Genomic DNA, 26,366 nt, shown 5'->3' with positions numbered 1-26,366 from the left:
AGGACATAGACGTAAAATCCACCTGACACCTTATTACAGTTGCTACGGTTCCTGCAATATTCCTTATAGCCACAGAGGGCAGGGGTCCGCAATGCTGGGAACCAGGTTTCCTGGATGGCAATGCAGAAAGCAAGTGTAAAGCTTAACTGTTGCTGTAGCTCAGCCAGGTGGTGGAAAAAACCTCCACAATTCCACTGGAGGATGATGATATCGTGAGGCTGGGAAGGCACGAAGCACCTATGGAGGCAGGTTATGCCTCATGGTTACCTGCTGCCTGTGACTGAGTATTTGTAGCCATTTCTGTGGAGGATGAGGCATCAGTGAGATCCAGGTCAGCAGGGGACGCTAAGATCTCCACTGCATCTGCAGAATTGATAGGGAATGGTGGTGTTGGGGCCACCAGAGGGTCCTGTTTCTTAGCAGACTTCTTTTTAGTTTGCTTGCTCTCTCGCTTCTCTTTAGGAGCTTGCTGGGAAGATTTCTCCAAAGCAGCTTCAGGCACAGAGGAAGACCGTGAAGCTCTTCGTCCAGCAGCTTTTGGCTCCTTGAGCCACTGACGAGTGTCTGCCATGGAAGAGAGGACCCCAAGGGACCCCTTCCGCACGAGAGGAGCTAGAGGAGGCTGTTGCTTCTTTGGCAGGAAGGAGGGGACTCATGTCCCCTGTGTTTGGGGGACTTTGCTATTGAAGTAGGTGCTTTGGGAGCAATGGAGGAAGATTTGCCCCCTACCACCAAGGGGCAGATGTATTCTGGTGGCCTGGAGGGCCCACTGTTCATGGCATGGAGTGAGGAACCACTGGCACTTGGGACAGCGATGGTGATGTAGCTGTAGTGTATGTTGACGTCAACCGAAAGCGTTGTAATCTTTCGAATTTACGTTTAGCCGCTGTGTAAGTCAACTGGTCCAGGGTCTTGCACTTCATAATTTTCCACTCCTTTTGGAGTACTGGGCAGTCTGGCGAGCAGGGGGAGTGGTGCTCTAGACAGTTGATGCAAGTGGGAGGTGGCGCACATGGAGTATCTGGGTGCATTGGACATCCACAGTCTCGACATGTGAAACTGGTGAAGTGCAGCGGGAAAACGTGCCCAAACTTCCAGCACACCACATGGTTTAATGTCACAGTAGTAAACCACCACCTTGACCATTTCAGGCAATGAATCACCCTCAAAGGTCAAAATGAAGGCACTGGTAGCAACCCTGTTATTTTTGGGTTCCCTATAAACGCACTGGATGAAATGAACTCCCCGCCATCCTAAATTGGCACGGAGCTTGTTGTCAGACTGTAAGAGGATGTCACAATGGAAAATAACCCCTGGACCATGTTGAGGCTTTTATGGGGAGTGATGGAAACAGGAATATCACCCAGCTTGTCACTGGCGAGTAATGCTCGGGATTGGGCCGGGGATGCTGTCTGAATCAAGACTGTGGTATTTTGCATCTTGGACAGCGCTGTCACTTCTCCAAACTTATCCTCAAGGTGTTCAAAGAAAAATTGAGGCTTCATCGGTAGAAAAGAGTCCCCATTAGTTCTGCTACAGACTAAAAACCAAGGCGAATATGGTTCTCTCCGTTCTGTAGCTCTATGTTCCTCCCATGGTGTACTGATGGAGGGAAACTATTTAGGGTCGTTCCTGTTGGCATTAAATTCTATCTTGCCCTTCTTAGAGACTGCTGGTACCGTAAGGTCACCAGCAAGAGATGACTTAGTCCGCTTCATTGCGGGTCATCCGCCCTGATGCCACCCACTCCAATCAGGGGCTCTCCCCACGGGCGCCACCCAGCCACAGCAAAGGCCACATGGCATGATGGCCGTTGCCAGGAGTCCTGATGCCACAGGAAGACAGGCATCTACCCCTTGGCATATGTAGGGAGTTTACACTCAGGCATCAGCAGAGCGATCCTTGTGTTACCAGGGGGCTACCACTAAATGAGTACATGACGACCCCACCACAATATACTGGCCACCGTGCTGGATATTAGGTGCAGAGAAATCCAATATTGCCACGGGGGCGAAAGAGACAGGAGACAATGGAAGAAGATGACACACCCCGGAAAATGTCCTCGCCCAAATAGTTGAATCGTAGGTGGAGACGCAAAGCCATGACAAGAGATTCAGAAGATATAACATAAGGGCACTCGTGCACCACGCAAGGCATCCTTCTTCAGAATTTTGAAAGGACAAACTATAGAATGGGACCCGTACTCAGAGGTCCAAAAAGTGTGAGACTCCTTTTAGTCACCTCTTACAACAGACAGGAATACCTCGGGCCTATTCTAATGCCCGGACCCGCAGGGGGAAAAGAATAATGGAAGGACATACTTGCATCACAGAAAAGGTAGTAGTGCTGCAAGGGCCAGAGCTCCATGCTGGCCAAGCACATACTAACAAAAAGTGATGCAAGGCCCTTGTGGGGAGCAGCAGAAAGGTAGCTGGATAAGGATGCTGATACTATCGCAAAGCATTTAACAAGAACTGGCACATCAGTTGAAAGACACCCGGAAGGCCAAGACCCAAAAAGTCGTTTATCATTGGTGGCCCAGAAGACTAGAAAAGCTTGGCCCATACCTGGAAAGGAGGGGTATTTGTTCTTGGGGAGTAGATGTAATGATTCCAGTACTCCTTCTTATTGAATTTAATTAGCTACTGAGCCTTAGCACTAACAAGGGAACCTCCCCATCGCACCCCCCTCAGATTTAGTTATAAGTTGGCACAGTGGATAGGCCTTGACAAACTGAACACAGATCAATTGAGAAAACAGGAAGAAGTTGTGTAGAACTGTGAAAAAATAAACAAAATATACAAACTGAGTAGTTCAAGGGAGATAAGCAACAATAAAGACGATAGGAACGCAGGAGCGCCGTGGTCTCGTGGTAACGTGAGCAGCTGCGGAACGAAAGGTCCCAGGTTCAAATCTTCCAACAAGTGTAAATTTTAATTTTTTATTTTCAGTTTATGTGACAAACTCTTATGTTTTCATCACTTTTTTGGAAGTGATTATCACATCCACAAGAAAACTTAAATCGGGCAAGGTAGAAGAATCTTTTTACCCATTCGCCAAGTGTACAAGTTAGGTGGGTCGACAACATATTCCTGTCATGTGACGCACATGCCGTCACCAGTGTCGTATAGAATATATCAGATTTGTTTTCCTGTGGAGGAATCGGTTGACCTATGACCTTACGATCAAATGTTTTCTGTTCCCATTGGAGAGGCACGTCCTTTCGTCTACTAATCGCACGGTTTTGCAGTGCGGTCGCAAAACACGGACACTAAACTTATTACAGCGAACAGAGATGTCAATGAACGAACGGACAGATAATAACTATGCAAAAATAAAGAAAGTAAAATTTTCAGTCGAGGGAAGACTTGAACCAAGGATCTATCGTTCAGCAGCTGCTCACGCTACCACGGGACCACGGCGCTTCTAAGCACACTTCGTCCATGATGTTGCTTATGTGGCCCATGGACTACTCAGTTTGTATATTTTGCTTATTTTTTCACAGTTCCACACAACTTCTTCATGTTTTCTCAATTGATCTGTGTTCAGTTTATCAAGGCCTATCCACTGTGCCAACTTATAACTAAATCTGAGGGGGGTGCGATGGGGAGGTTCCCTTGTAAGTGATACGCTGGTTTGCAAAGGATGTTGCTTGGAACATTGCAGGGCTCTTTGGAAATCATGCACAGCTGCTGCAATGCTTTGAGTCACCATGGTGCCAGCCTGAGGTCATTTAGAAAGGGGAGTAGCAGTTCTAGTGGTGTGGATGATCGCATCAGAGACATCTTGTTGATGCAATCTGACGAGAGAGGGTGGAGGTAAAAGCAGAGGCATACAACCACCAGTTGGCTCTTTGAGCACCCAATGTGATAGTCAGTCCACCTGGTGGCAGCAAGTCACAGGATCACCAGAAAGTGGCCGCGAGGGAGAAGAGAGAGACTGATAGCTGAAAAGGTGCCACGGGTGACCTTGAAGTGGGTACAAGTACCACCATTGAGGGGGAGAGAGATCATAGCCAGTAAAAAGCTGAATAAGTAGAAGGCCCCTACCAGACGGAGAGCTACTCGCCCACAGATGGTCAACACTGAGTAAGTAAGTAAGTAACCTTCCAGCAGGAAAATGTTGCAAAGATGGTAACATAGGTTGTTTGCACTTGCACTGCTATTGCTTCCCATGTGGTATGAAGGGGAACCCACTCACTGATCAGATCTATGTGAAACAATGTGCAGACCCCTCCATTGCTCTCTCAGGGCCACTTCCAACAAAATGCACAATAACCATGGAGCACTGGTGAATGGTCATCAGTGACATGTATTTCTCATAGATCAATACAAACTGCAAAGGAGAAAATAAGGTGTCTTAATTCCAGCAGGTAATAATAATATCCATTAAAGTTTCCCTGAATGGCCATGTTACAAGTGTCCCTATTAGCCGTGAAGGGATCAGGATTGGTCACACCCCAGGATCACTGCCTGTCACTGATGCAGTTGGAACCACACCAATGAGCATCGGTTCATAATTATACAGCATGGGTGCCTCCAGGGGCACTGGAGTAGCCTTGTCATGATTCTTCTTCTGGTTCTTCTTTGCAGCCATTGGTTGCCGGGATTCTTGTGAGGGCCTATCCTCAACACACGTGTGGGTGGATGAAGAACAGGCTGCCCTGGGATTACCAGGTTGCGGTTCCTTCAGCCACTGTCTGGATTTGGGCCTCTGACATGTGGTTTTCCAGGGAGAGAACTCCTGAGAGGGAATCCTGTTACTGGTACACACCAGAGGAGGAAGCTGCTCCTCCGGCCAAGTGTGGGAAGTGGTTCCTGAAGATGTGCCAGGAGAACCACAAGAGCAAATGGCAGTGGGAGAAATTGTTTAAAGACAACTGAGACAGCGAGAGTGATAGTTGTGACTTTCACATAATGGGGATGTTATATCAACAGTACATAGTTCAGATTTTTTATGCACTTCAGTATACCTAAGACAGGTGGTCAATAGATTTACATTCCTGTATTTTCTTTTCTTCCCAGAAGATTGGGTCAACCAGTGAAGGTGGACGACACTGTTTCGTGCAAGTGACATGCAAAGGCAGTTCTTCACACAAGAACTATCATCATGGAGTGACCACCCACAGTTATTACAGTTTGGATCTGCCATGCAGCAGGATGACATATTATCCAGGCACAAGCACTGGAAGCACCTCGCGGACAGTGAGACATGAGATTTCACATCGCACCTGTATACAATGACTTTTTCTGAGAGGACATTCCCTTCTAAGGCTAAGATAAAGATTCTTGTATATATTTTATTATCCTTGTTATCTTTTTGGATGTGTCCAACAAAATGTACACCACACCCACACCCCTGCTCAAGATTAGCCCATATCTCATCTCTTTGAAGCCAAAGGTATGGTGGAAGGTGACTCCTTGAGTGATATTCAAAGTCTTGTGTGAGGCAATGATTGATTGGTTGGTTTGGGGAGTAAAGGATCTAAACTGCTGGGTTATCAGTCGCTTGGGCAATGGTCATTGGTATGTCACTCAGATGTGCATACGCCTGAAGAGCTGTGATTGTGCAGCAGATGTGGTTTTAATAAATTGTGATCCATTTTGCATTTTTGTCAATAACTCAACTTCTACAAATTTATCTTCAATACGCTTCACGAAAGATAACAGCTTTGTCGCAATAAAAATGTCTCCATCAGTTTGATTACTTACTAATAATTGTTAAATTGTTTCGCTCCTAGACGTCTAGCTTGTCCCTTTTCCCATGGAATAGCCAGTGTAGGGAAAGTAGTAGGAATATAGCTATTTGCACTGAAGTTTCTATACCTGACATGCCTGGATTAAAATGGCTACTGATTTCATGTGTTTAGTGTTTCATGCATCAAATGACCACCCTGATGCCATCTGTTCTAATCAAGGGCTCAACCCATAGGAGCCCCAGCCGCAGCAATGGCCATCTGGAATGTAGGCTATTGCCAGAAGCTCTGATGCCCCATGAACACAGGAATCTACTCCTTGGTTTGTGTGGTGAACTAGTAACTCAAACATCAGAAAGTGTGATACCTGTGTTGTCAGGGGGGCTAAACCGAAAGGGTACTTAACATCCCCACATGTTGTATTGGCTACCGCACTGGCTTTGAAGCACAAATAAGAGCTTAAGCACATACTGTGCACAGATCTTTAACACTGCAAGCAGTAGGCACTATTTAAGATGTTTTTCCCCAGTTGGTCTGTACCGCAGAAAAATTTGGAAAATGAAGGCCAAATTGAAAAGGGTACCACAAATTACTTCAGCCAAGAAGGTGAAGAATGAAAGAATATTACAAGAAAGGAAAGCAGAGCCTAGGGAACAGCCAGATTGACAAGGCTGTCACCACAGAGAGAGAGAGAGAGAGAGAGAGAGAGAGAGAGAGAGAGAGAGAGAGAGAGAGAGAGAGAGAGAATGCAGCATATGAAAGAAAGTAGGTGCTGCAGTAGCTTGAGGCTCTGTGTTTGCAAAAGAATCTCGTGTTAAAGGGTGGACACCTTTGAGCCACATACAGTTGATGACCCTGAGTAGATGTAGGCTATGAGTACATTCAGATGTTGGATCATCTGATTATCAATTTAATCATAGCTTGGGGTCATACTGTGAGATGAGGAAAGAGCTTGAAGCAGTTCCTAGTCAGAGAAAGGTTCTGTGTATAATTTGGCTTGTGGCTGAAACATAGGAAGACATCTTCAACGTATCATTCCTGTGTTAGAGGGGTAATCTGGTAAGAACAGGACACTGGAGCTGCCACAATGTGAGTTACAAGATGTTTAGCAAGACTGGACGCATTGGTACAAAGAACACCCAGAAGGAACAGCTGTTGACCTTCGGTGGCCCAAAAGACAACAGAGCTTGGTCCACACCTGGGAAGAAGAAACATACATTCCCAAAAATGGGATGTAATGCTCCCAGTATTCCTTCTTACTGTGCTTCATTACAGAGCGAGCTTTAGTGCAGATCAACTTAAAAGTTAGGACAGTGGCCTATGATGTTGCAGGGCCCTAAGACTTTCCTGAACAACTGTTGCAATGTTTTTGGACCACCTTTGGACTGACTTGCAGTGAAACTTGCCAGCAGAATTAGTAATAGCAGTTCCAGCAGCAGAGGTGATTGTGTATGGTGAAGGTGACAGCAGAGGGACGAGGGCTGATCAACAGGGACAGAATGACTTTTTCCTGTACCTTCCATAATAGTTTCCCACATGTACCATGAATGTTTGAAAAGAGCGGGCTTTTATGTATAATTCCATAGGCGGCAACACACCTGTAGTGGTAGGTTGCTAGTAATGCTCTATTTTGTAGACACTCTTTGCATAATAAACAACGGAGGTGACGTGATAGTAGTAGTATGGCGAAATAAAATTCTGTGTGCATTTAAACTATACAGCAACCAAAACTAACGAATAGCTGCAGAAAGCATAAGGTGAAGGTGCACCGCCTCATGCAACAGCGTTTAGATGGTTCGTCAAGGACTTCAAAGGACGACTTCTTGGACAGAGTGGCGACTTAATCACAACAATGCACGACTTTATCTTGTAAATCAAGTCAAGCAATTTCTGGCACCATCAACATTACCCATGCAGCGCATCTGCCTTATAGCCCCAATGTTGCTGCCTGTAATATTCCCCCCCCCCCCCCCCCCCTCCATTTCCATCACTAAAGGCAAAGCTTTGCAGCATTCAATATGAGAAGTCTGAAGTAGTGGTCAAGAAATGCGACGCAATTTTGAAGGACCTCAAAAAGAATGGCCTTCACTGTGTGTCAAGAGAACTGGCAGAGATGCTCTAAAAACAGCATTCAAGCAGGAAAGGAGTACTTTGAAAAAGATCATGCAAACATTGAAATGGAGTAATAAACACCTGTGAAAAGAAATCAGCTTGTCTTTGTTGATCAGCTCCCATGTATAACTGCCAGTTTTCTCTTTGAAGAGGTAACTGGACCATCAAGCGGTGACAAGGAAGTGACCACCACAAAGTGCTAAACATTTTGCAATCCACATTGTGGCAGTTCCAATATCCTATTCTTACCTGGCTACCTCTCTAATGCAGGAATGACTTAAGTCACTGTTGCAAAGATCATGGGGCGACTAATGTAGCAAAGCCAAAAGCTAGGGACAACACATCATAAAGGCTGACAGCCAAAAAGGTGCCATGTGTGGCACTGAAACGTATAGGAGTACCGTCACTGAAGACCCCTACCAGACAAAATGTTACTTCCCCATGAAACTGGGAGAGTGGAGGGAGAGGGGTAGGGGGTGGTGAGGTGTGTTGTTGGTTTAAGACTTATCTGAAGGGATGTAAGTGGCCTGCCTGGTGGTAAATAATTGTTCAAATAGTGGTAGCTCAGTTTGCACTCTCACCACTAATGCTTCCAAAGCAAAAATGGCAAGCATTGTGTTGAGAAGTGCCAGATAGTTTCCCAAGTGTATAAACTGGCCTATGAAAGAGTCAGAAGCATAAATAGTGGCTCAGTGTAGTGCTCACCCCAGTGAGCAGAGTAGTCAGCACCTGGAATGTTACGTGTGGGAGAGAGACAGAAAGTAAACAGTCAACAATGTCTATTATTCTCTCTCTCTCTCTCTCTCTCTCTCTCTCATGCAGCTGCCTTCTTAGGTGATTTTTGTGTGTGTGTGTGTGTGTGTGTGTGTGTGTGTGTGTGTGTGTGTGTGTGTGTAATAAATAAAGGGATACTGGGGGCTCATTTAATCTGTGTTAGGGAAGAGTAAGAGGTGCTCTTTCACCTTGCTGTCTCATCTAAAAGTAAGATGTCTGAGCAATAATTTTATCTGTTTCAGTATATGCTGAATGCTACAGGCAAAATGTTTAGGACAAAAGTTACAAGTTGAGTTAGTGATGGGTGTGGATGGGTAAGGGCAGAGTTTAACTGGGACTAGGTTGTTTAATTCAGTTTGAGTATTAAGGTAGTTACACAGGTTTTGTTTGTTTCTGTGGGGAGCAGGAAAGTGGTGGTGGTGGTGGTGGTGGTGGTGGGGGGGGGGGGGGGGGGGGGGTTGTTGGAGTATTTTTGGTTTCATTTTTTCTTTTTGAAGTAGTTTAACATTTACTTTATGGTAACATTACATTTAAACTTAGTGTTGGGAATAGGTATTAGTTGAGTGGCAGATGGGATTGAGGTCTGGGAGGGTGATGGGTGGCAAATAATGGGTGATTTATTTCTTTCTACAAGTTTTGTTTGTTAGTGAATGATGGCTTCTTTTTTCTGTGTTCCACCAATATAGGTTTGTGTGAAGGCGGATTTTGGTTGACAAGTGCAAGGGTACATCAGAAAGTCTTTGCCCTTACATTTTTTTTAGCCAAATCACGGCTGTAGATGCCATGTCAACATATCCATTCCCAGCGTTGGACCTTTTTTGGTTTGTGCCAGCCCTACCTGCTGGTAGCTCCGCCACATGGCTCTGCTGTCAGTTGTTAAAGATGGAGGTTGTGCAACACACGGCCACGGCATTAGAGCAACGAAGTGCAATTCATTTTCTACAGAGCAAGGGATGAATTGAGGTGCTGGTAGTGTGAGAAATGCCATGAAGTCTACATGACAATGAGCTGTCAGGGGGAGGGGGGGGGGGGGGGCGGCAGCGGCATTCATCACTGACCGACAACCACATTTCCCACGTGGATGCAATGGTGAAAGCAGATAGATGTGTGCACATCGTGGCCATTGCCCAGGAGTTGGGAGCTTGGCATACCATAAGCCAGTGCTTATGACATTTTTCACGGGCCCTTAGGATACAGGAAAGTTTCATGTCGGTGGGTGCCTAAGCAGCTGGATGACATGATGAAAGGCAAGTGAATGATGTCCTCACTGAACCATCTGGAAAGGTACTCCAAGGAGGGTGGAGGTTTCCTGGGCCACATTGTTGCTGGTGATGAAACATGGACTTTTCATGCCAGAATCCAAGCAGCAGAGCATCTAGGTTTGCCTGTGACACATAGTTCCATTCAGCACAGTCTGTTGGGAAAGTTATGTTAACAGCCTCCTGGGATAGCTATAGTGGGGACTGCTCCTGCTGGATTTCATGCCATATAGTGCAACCATCAATGCCAACAAGTTATATTTCCACACTGTTACATCTGAGGGCTGCCACCAGGAGAAGGCGCCCTGGGATTCGTTACATGGACAATGACGGCATGTAGCAATCAAAACTGCCAAAAATCTCCGGGCATTTCACTGGGAGATTGTGAACCACCCATCATACAGTCCACACTTCGCCCCTAGTGACTTCCATGTTTTCAGACCACTGAACAAGGTCCTGGCAGGACAGCAATTAACAAGTAATGATGAAGCCAAAGCAGCAGGCCGATGGTAATTCCATAGCCAGACAAATTCTACAGCATCGGGATCTCAAATTTAGTGCTGCGATGGGACAAAGGTGTGAAATGATGTGGGAACTATGGGGAGAAATAGTTTAAGGAACATAGAATAGCAAGTATAACATATGTCATTAGCTGTAAGTACCTTACTTTAGATAAAAACAATAGGGGCAAAAACTTTATAATTTGCTCTCATACTTATTTGCCCTCATATGTTTATAATATTTATTTGTTTAAAGAACTATGTTCTATGTGTGTACTTGGTTCTGTGGATCATATTTAATTATACATAGAAATTCACACACCCCCATGAACCATAGACCTTGCCGTTGGTGGGGAGGCTTGTGTGCCTCACCGATACAGATAGCCGTACCGTAGGTGCAACCACAACAGAGGGGTATCTATTGAGAGGCCAGACAAACGTGTGGTTCCTGAAGAGGGGCAGCTGCCTTTTCAGTAGTTGCAGGAGCAACAGTCTGGATGATTGACTGATCTGGCCTTGTAACACTAAGCAAAACGGCCTTGCTGTGCTGGTACTGCGAACGGCTGAAAGCAAGGGGAAACTGCAGCTGTAATTTTTCCCGAGGGCATGCAGCTTTACTGTATGGTTAAATGATGATGGCGTCCTCTTGGGTAAAATATTCTGGAGGTAAAATAGTCCCTCATTTGGATCTCCGGGCAGGGACTAATCAAGAGGACGCCGCTATCAGGAGAAAGAAAACTGGCGTTCTATGGATCGGAGCGTGGAACGTCAGATCCCTTAATTGGGTAGGTAGGTTAGAAAATTTAAAAAGGGAATGGATAGGTTAAAGTTAGATACAGTGGGTATTACCACAGTAGTACAAGTTTATATGCCAACTAACTCTGCAGATGACGAAGAAATTGAAGAAATGTATGATGGAGATAAAAGAAATTATTCAGATAATGAAGGGAGACGAAAATTTAATAGTCATGGGTGACTGGAATTCGATAGTAGGAAAAGGAAGAGAAGGAAATGTAGTAGGTGAATATGGATTGGGGGTAAGAAATGAAAGCGGAAGCCGCCTGGTAGAATTTTGCACAGAGCATAACCCAATCATAGCTAACACTTGGTTCAAGAATCATAAAGAAGGTTGATTGGTTGGTTTGTGGGATTAAAGGGACCAGACTGCAATGGTCATCGGTCCCTTGTTCCAAAACTTAAAAACTACCACACAGAGTAAAAAATCGGATAATAGAGAAAACAGACAACACAGGACAAGAAAAACTCAGACAAAGAACAGACATAACCAATTAAAATCACACGGAGTGTGGCAGTGGTTGGCCGACCATAGAATAAAAAAAGCAAACGCCAACCACCGAGAACACATTAAAAACTCAATTTAAAACCGTATGCCAAAGGCCAGAATCAACACAAAACAATAAAATAAAACATAAACACTCATATTAAATGATAAAAAACCCCTGCCCGAATAAAACGTAAAACTAAGCCAGCCATATCAGGGTCATCAGTTAAAAGGGCAGGGAGCGTATCAGGGAGCGCAAATGTCCGCCTGACCACAGCTAAAGGGGGCAGGCCAACAAAATGTGGGCCACTGTCAAAGCCGCCCCGCAGCGACACAGAGGAGGGTCCTCCCGACGCAGTAAGTAACTGTGTGTCAGCCGGGAGTGGCCAATGCGGAGCCGACAAAGGACGACTGAGTCCCTGCGGTTGGCTTGCATGGATGACCGCCACACAGTCATCGTCTCCTTAATCGCACGGAGTTTATTGGGTGTGATCCGATCGCGCCATTCAGCGTCCCAAAGCGCAAAAACTTTTCGGCAGAGGACTGCCCGCAAATCAGTCTCTGGGAGGCCAACATCCAGAGATGATTGCCTGGTGGCCTCTTTCGCCAGGCGGTCAACATGTTCATTGCCCAGGATACCGACATGACCGGGGGTCCACACAAAGACCACAGAGCGGCCGCAACGGGCAAGAGTATGCAGGGACTCCTGGATAGCCATCACCAGACGAGAACGAGGGAAATACTGGTCGAGAGCTCGTAAACCGCTCAGGGAATCGCTACAGATCATGAAGGACTCACCTGAGCAGGAGCTAGGGCTCGAAAGATGGCGACCAGCTCACCAGTGCAAACGCTGCAGCTAGCCGGCAAGGAACGTTGTTCGGAATGGTCCCCTAGAGTTAGCGCATAACCGACACAACCGGTAACCATCGAGCCGTCAGTGTAAACAACGTCAGAGCCCTGATACGTGGCCAGGATGGAATAAAAGCGGCGGCGGAAGGCCTCTGGAGGGACTGAGTCATTCAGGCCCTGTGCCAAGTCAAGCCGAAGGCAAGGGCGAGGAACACACCATGGGGGTGTACGCAAAGTGGCCTGAAAAGGAGGTGGAACAGTGAAAACCCTAAGCCCGGAGAGAAGCTCTTTGACGCGGACCGCGATCGTACAACCTGACCGGGGCCGACGTTCTGGCAGATGGATGACCGATTGCGGGAACAGGAGACGATAGTTTGGATGCCCGGGCAAGCTAAAAACATGGGCAGCATAAGCGGCCAGTAAATTTTGGTGCCTGAACTGCAATGGAGGGACACCTGCCTCAGCAAGTATGCTGTCTACTGGGCTGGTCCGGAAAGCACTAGTGGCAAGGCGTATTCCGCTGTGTAGGATTGGGTCCAGTACCCGCAGCGCAGATGGGGATACTGAGCCACAAGCCAGGCTCCCATAATCCAGACGAGACTGGATTAACGCCTGGTAGAGCCGTAACAGGGTAGATCGGTCGGCACCCCAGCGGGTGTGGCTCAAGCATCTCAGAGCATTTAGGTGCCGCCAACACGCCTGTTTAAGCTGCCGAATATGAGGCAGCCAAGTCAGCCGGGCATCAAAAACTACACCCAAAAACCTGTGGGTCTCCACCACAGCAAGGAGTTCGTCGGCAAGATAAAGCCGTGGCTCAGGATGGACTGTTCGGCGCCGGCAGAAATGCATAACACGGGTCTTGGCAGCCGAAAACTGAAAACCATGTGCTACAGCCCAAGACTGCACCTTGCGGATAGTGCCCTGTAGCTGACGTTCAACAGCTGCAATGCCAGTAGAGCGGTAGTAAAGGCAGAAGTCGTCAGCATACAGTGAAGCGGAGACAATTTCCCACCGCCGCAGCGAGCCCGTTTATTGCGATTAAAAACCGCCAGACACTGAGGACAGATCCCTGTGGTACCCCGTTCTCTTGGACTAGGGAGGAACTATGGGAGGCCGCGACTTGCACGCGGAAGGTACGATACGACAGAAAATTTCGGATAAAGATCGGCAGAGGGCCCCAAAGACCCCATCCATGAAACGTAGAAAGTATGTGATGACGCCATGTCGTATCGTACGCCTTCCGCATGTCGAAAAAGACAGCGACCAGGTGCTGACGGCAGGCAAAGGCAGTACGGATGGCCGCCTCCAGACTCACCAGATTGTCGATGGCGGAGCGGCCTTTACGGAACCCATCTTGAGACGGAGCCAGAAGGCCCCGAGACTCCAGTACCCAATTCAAGCGCCGGCTCACGATCCGTTCGAGAAGCTTGCAAAGAACGTTGGTGAGGCTAATGGGGCGGTAGCTGTCCACCTCCAAAGGGCTCTTGCCCGGTTTCAAAATGGGGATGACAATCCTTTCCCGCCATTGTGACGGAAACTCACCCTCGACCCAGAGACGATTGTAAAGGTCGAGGAGGCGTCGCTTGCAGTCCACTGAAAGGTGTTTCAGCATCTGACAGTGGATGCGATCTGGCCCAGGAGCGGTATCAGGGCAAGCAGCAAGGGCACTGTGAAATTCCCACTCACTGAATGCAGCATTGTAAGATTCAGAATGGTGGGTGCGAAAAGAAAGGCTCTGACTTTCCATCCGCTCATTAATGGAGCGGAAGGCCAGGGGGTAATTGGAAGAAGCGGAACTCAGAGCAAAATGCTCTGCCAAGCGGTTTGCAATTTCGTCGGAGTCTGTACAAACTACTCCATTCAGTGAGAGCGCAGGGACGCTGACAGGGGTCCGATAGCCATAGAGGCGTCGGATCTTGGCCCAGACCTGCGATGGAGAGACATGAAGGCCAATGGTGGACACATACCGATCCCAGCACTCCTGCTTGCTTTGGCGGATAAGGCGGCGGGCCCGCGCACGCAGACGTTTGAAGGTAATGAGGTGTTCAATGCAGGGATGTCTCTTGTGACGCTGGAGCGCCCGCCGGCGATCTTTAATCGCTTCAGCGATCTCAGGCGACCACCAAGGCACAGTCCGCCGCCGAGGGGACCCAGAAGAACTGGGAATGGAAGATTCGGCGGCAGTAACGATGCTGGTGGTGACTGACTGAACCACCGCATCAATGCCATCATTAGAGAGAGGCACAATAGTGGCAATGGAGGAAAACAAGTCCCAGTCAGCCTTATTCATTGCCCACCTGCAAGGGTGCCCAGAAGACTGACGCTGTGGCAGTGACAGAAAGATCGGAAAGTGGTCACTACCACACAGGTTGTCATGCACTCTCCACTGGACAGATGGTAAGAGGTTAGGGCTGCAGATCGAAAGGTCAATGGCGGAGTACGTGCCATGCGCCACACTGAAGTGTGTGAAGGAACCATCATTTAACAGCGAAAGATCGAGCTGTGCTAATAAATGCTCAATGGTGGCGCCTCGACCTGTCGCCACTGACCCACCCCACAGAGGGTTATGGGCGTTGAAGTCGCCCAGTAATAAGAAAGGTGGAGGCAATTGGGCTATCAGCGCAGCCAGGACATGCTGCGCGACATCACCATCCGGTGGAAGGTAAAGACTGCAGACGGTAACAGCCTATGGCGTCCACACCCGAACAGCGACAGCCTCTAAAGCTGTTTGTAGAGGGATAGACTCGCTGTGAAGAGAGTTAAGGACATATACGCAGACGTCACCAGACACCCTTTCATAAGCTGCCCGGTTCTTATAATAACCCCGATAGCCACGGAGGGCAGGGGTTCGCATTGCTGGAAACCAAGTTTCCTGAAGAGTAATGCAGAAGAAAGGGTGAAGGCTGATAAGCTGTCGGAGCTCAGCTAGATGGTGGAAGAAGCCGCTGCAGTTCCACTGGAGGATGGTATTGTCCATGGCAGAGAAAGGCGTGACGGGACTGGGAAGGCAGATTACGCCTCTGGGTCACCTGCTGCCTCCTATGGAGCACCCGTGCAAGTGCTATCCATTGCGTCTGAGGGACCGGCGAGATCGAGGTCCTCAGCGGATGCAAGAATCTCCACCGCATCCTCAGACGCAGAGCTTGTAGGTAGCGGTGGAGTAGGTGCCACCGCAGGTGCCTTGGTCTTACGGGTCTTCAATGTCGTTTTCTGTCGCTGTTCCTTTGGTTGTCATTGTTGAGAGGGCTTACTGGAGTCAGTCTCCGGGACCGAAGATGATCGCGAAGCTCGACGACCAGCGACCTGTGGCTTCTTCAGCCACTGGTTGGTGTCTGCTGTGCCGCTGGTAGGAACCTGGGAAGGGAGTGACCCAAGGGATCCCTTCCGAGTGAGAGAAGCCGAAGAAGACTTACGCTTCTCCAGCTTAGAAGTGGGGACTGGTGTCCCCGGTGGTTTAGTGGGTGCTGCTCCCGAGGTAGATGGTGTGGGAGCAACAGCGAGAGAAGGGGCCCCCGTCGTCAAGGGGGCAGGTGAGGTCCTTTGAATCTGAGAGCTGACTGTTTGTGTTGCAGCTAAAGGAGCTGGAGCAGGAGTGACAGTTGAGGCATAAGATTCCATCATGCGCACGGGATGTAGCCGTTCAAATTTCCGCTTAACCTCAGTGTAAGTCAGTCGGTCCAGGGTCTTACATTCCATGATTTTGCGTTCTTTCTGTAAGATCCTGCAGTCTGGCGAGCAAGGTGAATGAGGCTCTCCACAGTTGACACAGATGGGAGGCGGAGCACATGGAGTATCGGGATGAGATGGGCGTCCGCAATCTCGACATGTGAGGCTGGAAGTGCAGCGGGAAGACATATGGCTGAACTTCCAGCACTTAAGGCACCGCATCGAGGGAGGGATATAGGGCTTGACGTCACAACGGTAGACCATCACCTTGACCTTCTCCGGTAATGTATCATCCTCGAAGGCCAAGATGAAGGCACCGATAGCAACCTGATTGTCCCTCGGACCCCGATGAATGCGCCGGACAAAATGAACACATCTACGCTCTAAGTTGGCGCGCAGCTCGTCATCAGACTGCAAAAGTAGGTCCCTATGGAAAATAACACTCTGGACCATATTTAAACTCTTATGTGGTGTGATGGTAACGTTAACATCCCCCAACTTGTCACAAGCAAGTAACCTGCGTGACTGGGCGGAGGATGCCGTTTTTATCAAAACTGACCCAAAGCGCATTTTGGACAAGCCCTCCACCTCCCCAAACTTGTCCTCTAAATGCTCTACAAAGAACTGAGACTTCACGGATACAAAGGATTCCCCATCAGCTCTGGTACAGACGAGATACCGGGGCGAATACGTGTCACTGTCATTCATTGCCTTTCATTCCTCCCATGGTGTGGCCAGGGATGGGAACGATTTGGGGTCATAAACGTTACCTTTAAAATGAGCCCTCGAACGCTTAGAGACTGCTGGTGGCTGGCCACCAGCAACAGATGATGTGCCACGCTTCATTGCGTTTCATCCACCCTGATGCCACCTACTCCGACCAAGGGACCTCCCCATGGGCGCCACCCAGCCACAGCAAGGGCCACCTGGCAGGATGGCCATTGCCGGGAGTCCTGATGCCCCAGGGAGATGGGCATCTACTCCTTGGCATACATGGGGAGTAAACGGCGCAGGCATCAGTAGAGCGATCCCTGTGTTGTCAGGGGGCTACAACCAACAGGGTACATGGCGGCCCCACCACAACGGACTGGCTACCGTGCTGGATCTTAGGTGCAAAAATGTATGAGGTGGTCGTCGCAGCGAAAGCAACACTGCACAGTGCAGCGTGGAAATCGCACCCATGGATGTATCCTCGCCCAAGAGATGGAAAACAAGCTGGACACCATTGTAACGACGAGAAAGCCGGCTAAAGGTCTCAATGCATGACAGATACAGTGCACCATGTAAGGCGCCCTTCCCCAATTGGCTCGCTCTTCGGAACAATTTAGAAAGATGGAGGTCAAACCCGAGAGGGGACCATCACATAAGGCCGAAACATTTGAGACTCCTTTTAGTCGCCTCTTACGACAGGCAGGAATACCGTGGGCCTATTCTAACCCCCGAACCCGCAGGGGGGAAAAGAAGGTTGTGTACATGGAAGAAGCCTGGAGATACTGACAGGTTCCAGATAGATTATATAATGGTAAGACAGAGATTCAGGAACCATTTCCAGGGGGAGATATGGACTCTGACCACAATCTATTGGTTATGAACTGTAGTTTAAAACTGAAGAAACTGGAAAAAGGTGGGAATTTAAGGAAATGGGACCTGGGTAAACTGACTAAACCAGAGGTTGTACAGAGTTTCAGGGAGAGCATAAGGGAACAACTGACAGGATGGGGGAAAGACATAAAGTAGAAGAAGAATGGGTAGCTTTGAGGGATGAAGTAGTGAAGGCAGGAGAGGATCAAGTAGGTAAAAAGACGAGGGCTAGTAGAAATCCTTGGGTAACAGAAGAAATATTGAATATAATTGATGAAAGGACAAAATATAAAAATGCAGTAAATGAAGCAGGTCAAAAGGAATACAAACGTCTCAAAAATGAGATCGACCGGAAATGCAAAATGGCTAAGCAGGGATGGCTAGAGGACAAATGTAAGGATGTAGAGGCTTAACTCACTAGGGGTAAGATAGAAACTGCCTAAAGGAAAATTAAAGAGACCTTTGGAGAAAAGAGAAACACTTGTATGAATATCAAGAGCTCTGATGGAAACCCAGTTCTAAGCAAAGAAGGGAAAGCAGAAAGGTGGAAGGAGTATATAGAGGGTCTATACAAGGGCGATGTACTTGAGGGCAATATTATGGAAATGGGAGATATGATACTGTGTGAAGAGTTTGACAGAGCACTGAAAGACCCAAGTTGAAACAAGGCCCCGGGAGTAGACAACATTCCGTTAGAACTACTGACAGGCTTGGGAGAGCCAGTCCTGACAAAACTCTACCATCTGGTGAGCAAGATGCACGAGAGAGGTGAAATACCCTCAGACTTCAAGAAGAATATAATAATTCCAATCCCAAAGAAAGCAGGTGTTGACAGATGTGAAAACTACCGAACTATCAGTTTAATAAGTCACGGCTGCAAAATACTAACGCAAATTCTTTACAGACGAATGGAAAAACTGGTAGAAGCGAACCTCGGGGAAGACCACTTTGGATTCCGTAGAAATGTTGGAACACATGAGGCAATACTGACCCTATGGCTTATCTTAGAAGCTAGATTAAGGAAAGGCAAACCTACCTTTCTAGCATTTGTAGACTTAGAGAAAGCTTTTGACAATGTTGACTGGAATACTCTCTTTCAAATTCGGAAGGTGGCAGGGGTCAAATACAGGAAGCAAAAGGCTATTTACAATTTGTACAGAAACCAGATGGCAGTTATAAGAGTCGAGGGACATGAAAGGGAAGCAGTGGTTGGGAAGGGAGTGAGACAGGGTTGTAGCCTCTCCCCGATGCTATTCAATCTGTATATTGAGCAAGCAGTAAAGGAAACAGAAGAAAAATTCAGAGTAGGCATTAAAATCCATGGAGAAGAAATAAAAACTTTGAGGTTTGCCGATGACATTGTAATTCTGTCAGAGACCGCAAAGGACTTGGAAGAGCAGTTGAATGGAATGGACAGTGTCTTGAAAGGAACATATAAGATGAACTTCAACAAAAGCAAAACGTGGATAATGGAATGTAGCCGAATTAAGTCGGGTGATGCTGAGGGAATTAGATTAGGAAATGAGACACCTAAAAGTAGTAAAGGAGTTTTGCTATTTGGGGAGCTAAATAACATGATGGTCGAAATAGAGAGGATATAAAATGTAGACTGGTAATGGGAAAGTGTTTCTGAAGAAGAGAAATTTGTTAACATCGAGTATAGATTTAAATGTCAGGAAGTCATTTCTGAAAGTGTGTATGGAGTGTAACCATGTATGGAAGTGAAACATGGACGATAAATAGTTTAGGCAAGAAGAGAATAGAAGCTTTCGAAATGAGGTGCTACAGAAGAATGCTGAAGATTAGATGGGTAGATCACATAACTAATGAGGAGGTATTGAATAGAATTGGGGAGAAGAGGAGTTTGTGGCACAACTTGACTAGAAGAAGGGATCGGTTGGTAGGACATGTTCTCAGGCATCAAGGGATCACCAATTTAGTACTGGAGGGCAGTGTGGAGGGTAAAAATCGTAGAGGGATACCAAGAGATGAATACACTAAGCAGATTCAGAAGGATGTAGGCTGCAGTACGTACTGGGAGATGAAGGAGCTTGCACAGGATAGAGCAGCATGGAGAGCTGCGGCAAACCAGTCTCAGGACTGAAGACCACCACAACAACATAAATTCACATAAAGTATGAATTTGCACATTTCAGATGTCTGATAGTTAATATTGTTTACTGATGGTTTGGTGGTATTGTGGACTTACGTCATGTGACGTATTAGCCCAAACACGCTCTCTCTCTCTCTCTCTCTCTCTCTCTCTCTCTCTCTCTCTCTCTCTCTGTGTGTGTGTGTGTGTGTGTGTGTGTGTGTGTGTGTGTGTGTGTGTGTGTGTGTAGGAAAAGAAAGTCATTTATTTTGTCTGCTCCTGCCTAAACCCCACCTGCCGTGTTACCCTCAGGCCTTAGCCATCAGCGAATGGGGATAGGGAAGGGCAGGTAATCAGCACACTGCTCGACTAGTCATTATCAGTGCCACTACTTCTCCATCAAGTAGTTCCTTGACTGGCTCCACAAGGGCCAAGTGCACCTCACTCGCCAACAGCTCCTGGCAGAACGGCACAGTGATAATTCCAAGTGCTAGCCCAGCCTGGTAATATGATGGTAACCAGTGTTACCACGGCAGCAAGACTGTTGGCTCTTATTTAAATTACCACAAATAAATTTTGTACTGTGTAATTGTCTTTGATCACTTCACACTGTCGAATCTGTGACATCATTGTTGCCATACTTGCTAAAAGTGAGACGCCTGTGTCAGTCATCCTGATGAACGTCAAGATGATAGCTAATATTTATATACTACAATGTGAGTAAAAAAGTGAACAATGTTATGTTTTAGTTCCTAACATACCATACAAAAACATCTATTCTGAATTAGATCTGAAGAGAAATTAGAATAAGTTAAAGTTTTAAGTTCTCTATACTAAACACATTTCTAAATTAACAAGAAGTTATTTCAACAATATTAAGTAAAAAGGTTCTCCACATAATTGTGCAGCAATACTAACTGGACTTTCCCTGTCATATCAAGTAGTTTGTCATATATTATTTGTACAACTTCAAATGATTTTGCAGAGTCAATTGAATACACAAGTACATAACCATGAATATCCATTGAATATTGTGCTGGAAATATTGAATATTCATCTTGACCAGCAGTATCCACTAGTTTAAGTTCATATTCTTGACTGTTGACACGAGTCGATTTTGTAAAAGCTGAAAAAAAGAAAGAAAAATTAAAGTAGTCCACTTAAAAATGTAAACACTGAAGACCAAATACTAATTATTACCTATGGAAAACTATACATGTGGATTACATAATTAAAACACCAAATATTTCATAACTGTATAAAAATTTAAAACTAACAATAATATTGTTACATTCTGTCCTGGATTTTCCAAAAACTAACAATACCTTCATTAAAAATTAGATACACAGGCAAATCACTGAACAGAATAACGTAGGAAAAGAAATGGGGGGGAGGGGGGGGGGGCAAGGATGGCAGCAGAAGACATCTTGTCGCATGTTACATAGTCTGGCTGTTACATACTTTTACTGACCCATTGACTTCACCCTTTCACAACTGCATCAAAATTCTGTTTATTGCTCACTGCTTCTTGAATTCGTTGTCAACTGACTATTAGCTACACCACGTATCAACAAATATAGTTAATTACTTTATCTTTAATAAAGATTTTAAAAAGTAAATAGACCAAAGTATCAATATTTCCACCTCAGTAAAAACAGACTTGTATTTTAAATTCAGAATAATCTATATTTAAGTCTCTTGAATATACATGTCAAGCAGTAGTCACTATGAAGGAACTGTAAACAAACATTAAAATGTTAAATACACTATTTGATCGAAAGTATCTGGGCTGCTATCAGCAAACATTGATATGGGTTGTGTCCACCCCTTTCCTTTATAGTGGCTTGAACTTTGTTGAGGACACTTTCAATGAGGTGTCTGAATGCCTCGAAGAATTGCAGTGTATTCTTCCTCAAGGGGCTATAAGGGGCATTCAAAAAGAAATGAGCTGGAGGCATAATTACAGAAACCAGTACCTGTATGTTAGAAGTATTGACCCTGGCTATTGAAACACTTTTCCCACTGTGACAAGGTCGTGAGTAAATGGTTGTCTCATAAAATTCCTGGGGCTGCGATGTTAACCATTTCTGCACGTACAGCTGTACGTCGTCGTCCGAGGTGAGCCATTTGCCCTTCAGAGCCTTTTTAAGGGGGACCCTTCTGATCCACTTCCTGCAGCATGGGACAACAATGAATGCCCAGCATTACTCACAAACCTTGACCACCCTTCGCCAAGCAATCAAATCAAAACGACCAGGCAATCTCACCCGTGGGGTCATTCTGCTCCACAACAATGCAAAGCCACATACAGCCAACAGTCACGGCACCCCTGCAGAAATTCAAATGGGAGGTTCTCGGCTACCCTACACACAGTCTGGTCCTCTCCATATGATTATACCACTTTTGGTCCCCTTAAAAAGGCTCTGAGGGGCAAACGATTCGGACAACGACACCCAGCTGTATGTGTGGAACTGGTTAACATCGCAGCCCCGGAATTTTATGAGACAGCCATTCACTGCCTTGTGTCACACTGGAACAAGTGTGTCAACAGCCAGAGTCAGTACTTCTAACATATAGGTACTGGTTTCTGTAATTATGCCTCCATTTCATTTCTTTTTTAATGCTCGTTATAAAATCAGAGACGGGAGTGATGTTGGATGTTGGGGCAAAGGTGACAATGTAACTCTTACCTAAGGAGTTCCACTGGGTTCAGGTCTAATTTCTAGGCAGACGAGCCCATTTCAGGAATGTTGTCCTCAAACCATTGCCTCAGAGACTCTTTACAGTACGATGCATTGTCATGCATACTGTAGGCAGTACATAATGCTGTAAAATGTGTTCATCTCCTCCTGCATTTAATGTTTTCTGAAGCGTAATAGGGGTATCAGACCCCAACCATATAAAAACTACCATACTGTAATATCCCCTCCTCTGTACTTCACTGTTGGAACTACACACATATTTGCCAAAACCAAATTCTTCCATCAGATTGCCACAGGATCTAGAATGATTCATCGCTCCAAATCACTCATTTCCAGTAATCCACTCTCTAGTGGTATCACTTTACACCTCCTAAACGCCAGTTGGCATCGACTACAAAAATGTGTCGCTTGTGAGAACACTGTACCCTATTCTTTTTAACTTGCTACACACAGTCACAGTGCTAGGTGGACTGCTGGCATCACTTTGATACTCCCAGCTGACTTCTTCAGATGATTTCAAGCAATTTTTTGCACCCACTCTCTGCAACACTCGATGGTCCCAGTCGAATTTGATCAGTACATGAGGTCTGCGTGGTATTGGTTTAGCTGCGGCTATACCTTCATGTTTCCACTTCACTATCCCATCAGCAACAGTTGACTTGGGCAGCTTTAGATGGGTTGAAATGTCCCTGATGGATTCATCACTCAGGTGACATTCAATGACTGGTCCACATTCGCAGTCAATAAGCTCTCCTGAATTACTGACCCGTTGCCTGTTGCTGCTTTTCTACTGGCTACACATTACCTCCACCTCATTTTATGCTGGCAGGTCTGCCTCCCGTGACATCTTGTGGTCAATTTTGCATTACATAGTAGCTTCTAGATTCTTCTAATCTGACAGTACAATTTAAAATGTATCTTAATTCCAATACAGTGGGTAATGATCCTGTATCATTTCAAATTTCGAGTTCTATCACTGTAAAAAAGACAAAGACCTTCACTATGCCATAGCATCACCTCAAGGAAAATTTTTGGAAATGAATGTAATGAAAACTTAGACTTAGGAGTCTCCAATATTTATATTATCCATTTGTCATTTGTAGAGAGCTTTTCATATAAGTTGAAGTACAGGGTACAACAAAAGTACTGTTTCTGGGATTGTGTGTGAACCAATACTGGGAGGCAGGTTCCAATCACTGTGTATGCTATGACCTACTGCCTGGACTTTGGCAGGTGGCACAATGGTTTTAGATTAACTAAATGAGTTAGGAATGGCCTAGAAAAGGACTATGACAAAATTGTTGTTCCATTTAGCAGTTCACATTGATGTTCAGTAGCATCTGCTTACAGATGCTGTGATCAGTCAAAATGAGGCATTAAAAAGTAATGGCAGTGGATCGACTGACCATAATTCACTTACAGTCGCTCGGTATGAGTCCTTCAAATGGTTTTTGTAGCCAGGGCCTAATGGAGAAGCCTATCCTGAAATACTCCTTTTTTTCTGATTAAGCATGGCTGCAGGCATTGGGTACAGGTACTCTTATTTTACAGAAAAGATTTTTTTTGCCATCAGCTGCTCACAGTTGTAGCCAGTAACCTACACAAATTTTTCTTGCAGTCAATATTGGAGTTCTGAAAAAGAGTTGTTTTTGATGATAGGACATACCCTCAGAATAATGGTGTCTACACAATATATGCAGTCTTGCACTGTCCTTCATGAAATAATTTTAAGCCTTTTCTCAGGGGCAGACATTACCGCATTTTGTTCACTTAGCTGTCAAAAGTTATGAAAAAAGATTGGTCTGGTAATTAGTGTTACAGTAATGCATAGCACACTTCACAGTATGGAGATACTCTTCACGTTACTGACAACAATTTTGAAAACACCACTGTTTGTTTTGCAAGTCCATGTACTCCGAATAAATGAAGCCATGCCTCACCAGAAGTAAGAGCATTTCAAAATCAATCTCTTCAAGCTCAATCTCAAATGGCCAGTTGTAGTCAATCAACAGCATCTGAATTAATCAACTGATACACTAACACTACTTTGCAAGAATTTTTGAGTTTGCACATTACTCAAATCTATCTCCAAGGCAGCTTTCCTTGTTCAGCTAAAATCTACCTCCCAAAGTCCGAGGAAGAGTCACTATTTATGTGATGGTTATTATAGTAGTTTCTATAAAACACCAGAACCAGCACATCCATCATACATTAAATACTACAAAAACTATCATAACTAGCCTACATCTTGAGAATGAATATAAACTTACTCGAGGTACCTTTGCAGGATATTTACAGAGTATTCCTCCTTATGGTATGCAAGTGCTACATAAAATTACAGCTCTGGTTACATAAACAAGTGTATCATGGGTGCTTACAAGCAGATGAACCATAACACACTAGTGCACGTGATAGGAGCCAGAAAAAGTTCAGATTTTCATTGGACTTCTAGTCAAAATTTACAGCCTTGAAAATCTCATATAACAGTGTATGTGTCAACATGTCTCACTGTCATCTTTAGCCAGCACAATCATAACACTACAACAAAACATGTTTCATCAACAGTTCTGTTTAAAAATGTCTGTAGCACTGCATCTACTTCGTGGATATGCAACAATATTGTGACAAGTTCATATGAAAATATTGAATTACAAATCCACAACAAGAAACACCCTGCAATACTAGCAAATTAAGAAGTCAATCTGTCTTGAGTTAATATGAAATATAGCAACAGCAAAATAATAGAAGCCACCTGACATTTACTGCCACTTGAAAGTTTACAAATATCAAGCTCAGTCTTTCCCAAGATAACATATAGTTCACTGTACTTAAAAACACTCAGGATAAGACAAATTTTATTATGGAAAATCCTACAGCAACAATTTTAGCTGTAACATGTAATGCCAATTCAGTACGAAAAAATTAAATAAATGGAAGACTGATATGATGCGTCTTAGGCATAAAATTGCCTTCATTCACTAGTTGTTTCTGAAGAACGTGCCCAAATGAGCAACAGAAAAACAGATATGTTGTGGGCAAAAACAGCCACATAGTGAACTCATTTTCCACTGGCTGGCAATAACTAGCTCAGCTAGGTGTCGCAATCTAATGTGTGAACGGCAGCATAGCAGACAACTATCGGCGTCAGTTCCGAAGATACTACGAACAGCCTTCATTTTACCGGATGAGTGATGAATTAAGTGTACAAAAAGCTGATAATGAACAATACTTACTATTTTCAATTGTAGGGTCGTATGAATCGACAAACTGCCCTTCCACGAACTGTATGCTTAGGGATGATTTCCCTGTGGAAAAAACGCAGATGTCACTCCACTTCACTGCACTGCACGTAAATACAAATTTTACAATGCAACAACGTTACTCACCAACAGACCTGTACCCCATAATCGCTATCTTTCTCTGCTTGGGTGGCATTGTTATTTCACAATATCAGTTAAAAACACAGTCATTCACTTGTGTGGTACAGAAACTTACACACATATAGCCAAGTAATAAACGTTTAACCTGCACTTAACTTCCTGTCACACAATACGACACTAGCATCAGTACCAGCAATCATTCAAACACCACAGATCACCTTTACATCACTTGCGTCATTCGAGACCAAGGAGGTTAGACTTCGTTGTTCGAGGCCACTCCATCAGAGTGTATCATAGAGTGTAACAAAAATCAACGAGTGAAGAAGGAGCATACAAGCTACGAAACAAAGAGTTCAGATAGCTCTCTGTGTCTATATTTTCATTTGTTTGCTACGATTTCAGAATCTATAATATTAATGTCAATTGGACAAAACATAAGTTGAAAAACTCTGAACGCGTATATAATCAACAAAC

The 26,366-nt window shown here is 45.4% G+C and overlaps 1 protein-coding gene across 1 annotated transcript in view; it reads right to left on the bottom strand.

Annotated features, from left to right (window-relative positions):
- Nucleotides 1-26,143, bottom strand: part of LOC124713535 (GTP-binding protein Rheb homolog) — a 71,563-nt gene extending 45,420 nt beyond the window's left edge. The window contains exons 1-3 of the mRNA XM_047242954.1: nt 25,899-26,143; nt 25,746-25,817; nt 20,729-20,936 (exon numbers count right to left, since the gene is read on the bottom strand). Of these exons, the coding sequence (XP_047098910.1) occupies nt 20,729-20,936; nt 25,746-25,817; nt 25,899-25,947 (329 nt within the window). The 5' untranslated portion in view covers nt 25,948-26,143. The remainder of the gene's footprint in view (nt 1-20,728; nt 20,937-25,745; nt 25,818-25,898) is intronic.
- Between the last annotated feature and the right edge of the window lie 223 nt (nt 26,144-26,366).

The sequence above is a fragment of the Schistocerca piceifrons genome, chromosome 1 (assembly GCF_021461385.2).
Source record: "Schistocerca piceifrons isolate TAMUIC-IGC-003096 chromosome 1, iqSchPice1.1, whole genome shotgun sequence".
Lineage (NCBI taxonomy): Eukaryota > Metazoa > Arthropoda > Insecta > Orthoptera > Acrididae > Schistocerca > Schistocerca piceifrons.
Note: the sequence above shows the minus strand (reverse complement) of the source record. Positions and strands in the feature narration are given on the sequence as shown.